This window comes from Bidens hawaiensis, unplaced genomic scaffold, assembly GCF_021521415.1.
Source record: "Bidens hawaiensis isolate Kalapana, Puna unplaced genomic scaffold, B.hawaiensis_p1.1 tig00032083_1, whole genome shotgun sequence".
NCBI lineage: Eukaryota > Viridiplantae > Streptophyta > Magnoliopsida > Asterales > Asteraceae > Bidens > Bidens hawaiensis.
In genome coordinates this window covers 156299-164674 of record NW_027505237.1, presented here as the reverse complement: position 1 = coordinate 164674, position 8376 = coordinate 156299, and the positions used below count along the sequence as shown (strand labels likewise).

At 37.2% G+C, this 8376-nt stretch overlaps 1 protein-coding gene and 1 pseudogene across 4 annotated transcripts; both read left to right on the top strand.

The window, feature by feature from the left end:
• The first annotated feature begins 213 nt into the window (after window positions 1-213).
• On the top strand, window positions 214-2755 carry LOC143611739 (uncharacterized). 3 transcript variants are annotated; one of them, XM_077085898.1, is made up of 4 exons: window positions 214-438; window positions 709-933; window positions 1018-2185; window positions 2357-2751. In XM_077085898.1, the coding sequence occupies exons 2-4, from the start codon at window positions 712-714 to the stop codon at window positions 2416-2418; spliced, it is 1452 nt and encodes a 483-aa protein (XP_076942013.1). In that variant the 5' UTR covers window positions 214-438; window positions 709-711; the 3' UTR covers window positions 2419-2751. The 3 variants fall into 3 exon arrangements, with proteins under 3 accessions (XP_076942013.1, XP_076942014.1, XP_076942015.1); XM_077085899.1 differs by having other exon boundaries at window positions 2343-2749; XM_077085900.1 differs by lacking the exon at window positions 214-438 and having other exon boundaries at window positions 2357-2755.
• Window positions 2756-5353: 2598 nt separating this feature from the next.
• LOC143611740 (uncharacterized) lies at window positions 5354-7426 on the top strand (annotated as a pseudogene). Its single transcript, XR_013149818.1, has 4 exons — window positions 5354-5521; window positions 5611-5835; window positions 5922-7115; window positions 7200-7426. The product of XR_013149818.1 is annotated as an uncharacterized LOC143611740 (transcript).
• Window positions 7427-8376: the final 950 nt, after the last annotated feature.

The following is an 8376-nucleotide window of genomic DNA, read 5'->3' as shown; positions in this document are numbered from 1 at the left end:
GAACATCGCTCCATAAATCATGACTATACTATACACGTATATGGACATGTACATATACATATACATATACATACATATTAATACCAAACATTTTCTCCATAACTATACAATCATTTATCACATCATACTCTCTCTCTCCCACACACACACATACAATCGTATATATTCATCTATCCGTCCGTCATTCCAATTGATTATAAAAATTCAATCTTTTTGGACACCCCTCCCTCTTTACATTCTACATTTACATTCACATCAAGAAATTAATATTAATATTATTGTTCCTTCCCAAATACAAATCCAAATTGAAATCTGAACACAATTCAATCCAAAGTGGGCTATTTCGAGGAGGATGAGATGAACGTGCCCTCAGTTCTTATTACATCTCCTCCTCTCAGATCTTAAATCTCAATCTTTCTTTCAAGATTCACAATTAGGGTATTCATTCTACTCTGGGTATTCTTAATTTCATATAAAGCTTCTGTCTTTATTCAATTCAAGATCCCAATTCATCATCATCGTGGGATCCGATGCTTTCTTGTTTCAATCTGATTTCAATTTTTTATTTTATTTTATTTTTGTAATTTGATCTGCATTTTAAAGCTATGAACTTGGATTATAATTGTGGTTGTTTAGACAATAAATATGTGATCTTGCAAATTGGGAAAAATTTAGGTTTTTGATTAATGGGTTAATTTTGGTGTGCAGAAAATGCAATCGGATCTTGGAAAGCTATTCGTTGGTGGGATCGCGTGGGACACGAGTGAGGAACGCTTGCAAGAATATTTCAGCACTTTTGGTGAGGTTTTGGAAGCTGTGATCATGAAGGATCACACCACCGGCCGCGCCCGTGGGTTCGGGTTTGTGGTCTTTGCAGATCCTGCTGTAGCTGAAAGAGTCATCAAGGAGAAACATCATATCGATGGCAGGATGGTAAGTTTGTTGATTATAAGTCTTTGAATTGAGTTATTGAAATAATTGAATTAAAGATTAAATTTTTGATTATTAAAATGTTAGGTTGAGGCAAAGAAAGCTGTTCCTAGAGAAGACCAGAGCACAATTAGTAGAAACAGTGGTAGCATTCAAAGCTCACCCGGTCTGAACCGAACAAGAAAGATATTTGTAGGCGGTTTAGCATCAACGGTTACTGAAACTGATTTAAAAAGGTACTTTGAACAATTTGGTACAGTTACAGATGCTGTGGTCATGTATGATCATAACACACAAAGACCAAGAGGATTTGGATTCATTACTTTTGATTCGGAAGATGCGGTGGACAATGTACTTTTGAAAACTTTTCATGAACTGAACGGGAAAATGGTTGAGGTGAAACGCGCGGTCCCAAAAGAGCAATCACCGAGTCCTAGCCGAACCATGGTTGGTGCTTATCCTTATGGTTTCGGTCGAGCCAGCGGCTTTCTTAATGGCTACACTCAAGGACCGTACTCTCCTGGCCCGGTTGGCGGTTATGATGTTAGGATGGCTGGTAGAGGTGGGTTTGGCCCGTTTGGGATGGGTTTAAACTTTGACCCGGGAATGACAAGCCCAAACTTTAATAGGAATTTGAGCTATGGACGTGGAATGAGCCCGAGTCCCGGCCCGGGCCAGAATCCTTATTTTGTCGGGAATTCAAATCGGTTTCCGGGTCCTGTCGGTTTTGATGGTGTGATTGGTGGTGGGAATGGCGGTGGGAATGGAGGGAGTGCTTCTTTTTTTAGTTCAAATCCTCGGAATTTGTGGGGTAATGGTGGGTTTAACTATGGGTCGAATTCAACCGGGTCGAGTGCTATTGGTGGGAGTATTTTTGGAAATACAGGTCTCGGTTGGGGTTCTAATCCGATTGCAAATCAAGGTGGCGCGAATGCTTCTTCTCAAAGTGGGAATCTTGTTTATGGAGGCGATAACGGTTATGGGTTTGGTAGAAACGTTGCTGCTAGTGAGGTCCAGACATCATCTTATGCCGCTGCTAATGGTGGCGGGCCTTTTTCAGACTTTTATGGTGGTGGTGGCAGTGGCGGCTCTTTATATGGTGGAGACTCGACTTGGCGGTCAGGAAATAGTGAGCAAGAAGGGCCTGGCTCGTTTAGCGGATATGGGATAGGTGGTGGCGGTGATGGCAGCCATAGTAAAAGTCCTCCTGGTTATGTTGATGGTTATAATGTAGCCAAGCGACAAACAAGCAGAGGTATGCTTACTCATTAAAAATCGTTATAAATGAACTTGAAACCTTTGCAGACAAGTGGCCTTGTGCCACGATCCACTGAGAATGAGCTATGCATTGCTCAGATTCGTAAAGAAGAACAAAATCCCGATTTCTAATTTGTGCATTTTATTTGTTGCAGGAGTTCTTGAATAGTTTGGAGTCAAATTGCTATAATAGATGAGTCTTGGTGTATCAGGCGAAGAGACATAAAGTAAGGTGCTTTCCTATAGATGATTAGGATTATAAGTGAGTTATATTTGTGTCTTTTAAGGATTGACAGTTTGATTTTGACTTAGAGTTTTGGTGTTTTTGAGTGAGATGTAACATCAGTCTGCGGCATATAGTGATGAAAATATGTATCATCGTGCATCTCTGGTGAATTGGTGATGCATACAAAATGATAGATGATGGTTTTCTTTATCTGTTACCTTTTAGATGACAAAAACATGTAGTTCGTTCCTTGTCTCTTGTTTTTATATTTTAGATTCTGTTTTCGTCTTGTTATCATCGGACATTGTTTTTAGAATTGCATTGACATTCTTGTTGGTTTTGTGAAACATGTTTTAAAGGTGTTGATTTAGGGTTCCCGGTTAGTAAGTTTACCTGAACTGAACTATAAAGTTGGTTACTTGAGTGGTGTCTAGTCATGTTTGAGTCTGATTTGAACAATGAATTATTTGACCTTTTTTAAGTGAAGACAGTATCCTTTATGGACAAACAAGCCTTCAAACTGACCCAAACATCCCATTATTACTGTTTTGAAGCAATCTCAAAAGCTTTTTTAGGTCATTTAATAGTTAGAAGAACAAGTGTGGGTTAAAGGTTGTTCTTCCCATATTAGAATGATGTTAGTAGATGATTAAAGTAGAAATCATCATCATCGTCGTACTCAGTATATCCCACCAATAGCAAAGCTATGGTAGGGTCTGAGGAGGGTAAGATGTAGACAGCCTTACCTCTACCTCGTAGGAATAGAGAGGCTGTTTCCGATGAGACCCCCGGCTCGATAGTAGTTTTTCATCAAGCTTTGGACATAAGACACGTAACACTCAACCATCGGGACACCGCCAATTGGTGCATGTGCCCTTGTCTTTCGGCTATCAGCGCCACCACATGATGCCTGATTAACCTTCCGTTACTTTTAATGTTATTTTCACGAGATTAGTAAAATAACGTCAAAATTAGTCCAACTTCACTTTTGCCCACCTCGAGGGTTCACACATATACACATTATATGTGCGCACCGCAAGCCGGGCAAGATTAAAGTAGAAAGAAGTTGAATACTATAGATTAATTGATTATGGGATGATGCGTATATATATAACCTCACGAAAACCTGTGGTTGTATCCTAGATATATTCGTTCAAGTGCGATCAAACGTTTTTTTTTTTGCACTAACCTTGTTTGCGGCTTGCGCCGACGAAGATGATCTGGTTTTATATGATTTTTATAAAATATTACATATGCTAGACGATAATGCAAATTTATAACATTTTCTTCCTTGAATCCACCTCATAATCCTAACATGTAACATGCTTTCTTGTTTCATTTAGCAATTAAAGATGGTTAGCAACGCTTATACATCATAACATCATTGCGAACTAATAATTAAAAATATCTCTTTTGATCAAATGCCACTTCTAAGCAAAATTCTTGAAAGATTGAGGTTTACCATAGTTCTAGAGTTCATGCACTTCTTGCTCAATTCTATAATCAAAATAACTTCTTGAGTGATTTTCTTGAAATAATTTCTCAACTCATTGTGTTTCTTTGTGCCTCCATGGATTCCACCACATCTTAAGTCCCCCTTTTAAAATCAAGTTTTTGGGTGCCTCTAACTTGTAAAGTTGAATGGTTAATTGTTACAATCACAAATAATAATATAAGATAAATTTTCTATCAATGGTAAACACTAACTTCAAAAATACATAAGATATGTATTGAGCTTAACATGCGGTATCTTTGTACCATGATTCTACCTAAGGTACCAATCGCGGCTATGCTAGCTTGTTAGGTGGAGTAAGATATCCACAGAGCCCGCAGTTGACAGTGGTGGTTGGCAACATTGAGGCCTTCTGGCCACAATGTAAATCATGTCATTTTGTTACAACAAACTTTAGGTACCCTGCTATGTGGTGGATATCATGACATACATAACTTGTCTATAACAATTTCCTAACATGTTAATCAACACTATTTTTAAAAAAGTGACGGAACCAGAACTTGTTGTCCTTATATTAACAAAATTCTTCTATACATATTACAACTATATGGAATCCAACTCATATTCTTCTTTAAAAAAACGTAAGTTTTATATAAAATAACTTATATGACGACTGGAAAGTTTCCAAACCTTGACGTTCTGTTAAAAACCTCTACATGTCAATTTGATAGCTTAGCACCATAGTATGACAAACAATACGAATCAAAACAAAACAAAACAAAAGCACACCAAAATCATCGAAGCTTTGTGCATAAAAACATGCAAAGGCTGCCTAACAAGTTAGGACTCCACAAAGCTTTATTCTTGAGCCCCACGTTACCTCTCATAGACTTTGATTCCAACACATATCTATTTAAAACTATTCTAACAAACAAATTATTTAACTAAAATAAAATAAACACCATTTTTTGTATCGACAATTTCTACAAATCACAATAATTACCAACTTGAATCCATCTTATAAATAAAAAACTGTAGACCCAACACAAGTGGTAATAAAGCCTACACATCCGGTGTGATGTTAGAACATATGATAAATCATTAAATGATTTAAATCCAATCCACAATGAATCTCAACCGTTGATCTATCATCTACCGGCTGTAATACATACATGGCTCCCATGTACATACATAGGACTCATGGTAGTACAACCACCAAAGATTTTCCCAATAACTATATAAGGGTCTTGTTGGACTACAAACATTGCTTCCATTAATCAGATCAAACACCCAACCCAATATTATTTCTCTTTCTCTCTCTACTCTCTCTCACACACACTAATACATACATTCACATTCATCATTCCAATTAATTAATTATAAAAATTCAATCTTTTTCCAAATTGAAATTGAAATTGAAATTAAACTGGGTTTTTCAAGATTCATAAATTGGGTATTTATAATTTATAAATTATGAAACTTTTTTTGTTTATATGATTTGGGTGTTTCTTTAATTGATTGATTTCCTTAATTCTTGCGAACCCCTTTTCAGGAAAACCTCAATTGTCGTCTTTGAAGGATCCGATGTTTTCTTGATTCAATCCAACAATACCCATTTAATAATATTCATTATTAATTAATAAAATAAAACTTAGGTATAATAATTAATACTTTGATCTGCATTTTCTTTAATGTAAGTTTATTTCAAATTAGGGTTTGTTAATGGGTTAATTTTGGTGTACAGAATATGCAATCGGATCTTGGGAAGTTATTTATTGGTGGGATATCATGGGACACAAATGAAGAAAGGTTACAAGAATATTTCAGCACTTTTGGTGAGGTTTTGGAGGCTGTGATCATGAAAGACCACACCACGGGCCGGGCCCGCGGGTTCGGGTTTGTGGTGTTTGCAGATCCTGCTGTAGCTGAAAGAGTTATCAAGGAGAAGCATCATATTGATGGCAGAATGGTACTTTTGTTTATTACTATGTTATTGAATTGAGTTCTTGAATTAATTGGATTAAAGATTGATTTTTTGGATTATTAAAATGTTAGGTTGAGGCTAAGAAGGCTGTTCCTAGAGAAGAGCAGAGTACAGTGAGTAGAAACAGTGGTAGTGTTCAGAGTTCACCGGGCCTGAACCGACTAGGAAGATATTTGTAGGCGGTTTAGCGTCAACGGTTACTGAGAATGATTTCAAAAGGTATTTTGAACAGTTTGGTACAGTTACAGATGTTGTGGTTATGTATGATCACAACACGCAAAGACCGAGAGGGTTTGGGTTCATAACTTATGATTTGGAGGATGCGGTGGATAAAGTGTTGTTAAAGACTTTTCATGAATTAAATGGTAAAACGGTTGAGGTGAAACGTGCGGTCCCAAAGGAGCTATCGCCGAGTCCTGGTAGAACTATGGTTGGTGGTTATCCGTATGGTTTGGGTCGAACCGGTGGCTTTCTTAATGGATATAATCAAGGACTGTACTCTCCTGGCCCGGTTGGTGGTTATGGTGTTAGGATGGCTGGTAGAGGTCGGCTCGGCCCGTTTGGAATGGGTTTAAACTTTGAACCGGGAATGACGAGTTCAAACTATAATAGGAGTTTGAGCTATGGACGGGGAATGAGCCCGAGCCCGGGACCGGGCCCAAGTCCTTATTTTGTTGGGAATACTAATAGGTTTGTGGGTCCTATCGGTTTTGATGGTGGGAGTGGCGGTGGGAATGGTGGGAATGCTTCTTTTTTCAGTTCGAACCCACGGAATTTGTGGGGTACGGGTGGGTTTAACTATGGGTCGAGTTCAAGCGGGCCGAGTGCTATTGGCAGGGTTGGTTCATCTCAAAGCGGGAATATTGGTTATGGAGGTGACAATTCAGGTCTCGGTTGGGGTTCTAATCCGATCACAAATCAAGGTGTCGGGAATGGTTCATCTCAAAGTGGAAATATTGGTTATGGAGGTGATAATGGTTACGGGTTTGGTAGAAATGCTAATACTAGTGAGGTCCGGGCCTCACCATATGCCGCTGCTAATGGTGGCTATGAAGAACCTTTTTCAGATTTTTATGTTGGTGGTGGCAGTGGTGGCTCGGTGTATGGTGGAGACCCGACTTGGCGGTCAAGAAATAATGAGCAAGATGGGTCGGGTTCGTTTGGCGAGTATGGGATAGGTGGCGGCAGTGATGGTGGACATACTAGAAGTCCTCCTGGTGGTTATGTTGACGGTTATAGTGTAGCCAAACGACAAACAAACAGAGGTATGATCGTTCCTTAAACGTGTTATATAATTGTTAAACAATGTCTTGTAATGTTTACTGATTTGTGCATTTGTTTTTTTACAGGAGTTCTTGAATAGTATTGGAGTTGAAAGTTGAATACAATTGGTTAATTCCCCAAAGAGAGAGAGAGATATTATAGGATTATAAGTGAGTTATATTTGTGTTTTTTAAGGATTGATTTTGATTTACATTTTTGGGTTTTTGAGTGAGATGTAATATGAGTTTTGAGGCTTATAGTCAAGATGTGTATCTCTACTGATGATGCATAGAACAGGATAGATGATGAATTGATGTTTCTTTTTAGATTAAAAAAAAACACCTACAAAAACTTGTAGTTCCTATGCCTCATGTTTTCATTTTTAGATTTAAGTTGTCAGAATTGTATCAAGATTATTGTTGTGTTTACACATTTGGAGGATGCCCTGAACTATTTTATTTTGTTATTGAGTTAAGTTGCCAACTTGCTATGTTGGATTAGCTTTGGCTTAATTTGATATTAGTTATGCTTGTTTCTTTTCATTGATGACACAAGGTGTTGGCTATAATTATCATTTTAACAAATTAACAATGGGTGTTAATAAATATAAAAAGGTTACATAAATATAATAAAGTGGGCCAAGTTATATAAATATATAAAAACTGAATATCAATATAAAATTATATAAATATAAAAAAGTGGGTCAAATTTTTGCAACATTATTAGGTGGGTCAAATTTCCTTTGCTAATGTATTATTTAGAAATATTAAGCTTTGTTAACCAAAATAGTCAGCATGATGCCTAATGTTCCAAACACGATGAACTAGAAACTAGAATCTTGTTAAGGTTACCCACTTACCCTCATGATCAAGGGATTAGAATATGGGACCATGTTCGGTTCAATCGTTTTCGGGTCCTCTTAAGATATACATTTTTTCTTATGATCCTAAGACGTAAGAATATGATAACGCACATTTGTTGCATATGATTTCTAAATGGCACACAATTTTAACATAAGATTCGAGAAATCGAGAGTTAGTCGTTGTGATCAGAGAACAAGAATTGAATGTGAATCAAACATAGTCAAACCCTATAAAAACGGGGTCTCTTAAATATGAGGACCTCAAGCTTCAAATTATACATTTGTAGAGTCTAGCCACATCTATATGGGATACCCACAAAGATTAAAGAAAATACTTTAAAGTCATAAGATGTTGACTATAAAAATCTTGCCGGTTGATATTTTTTAAAACGGTAGTTATT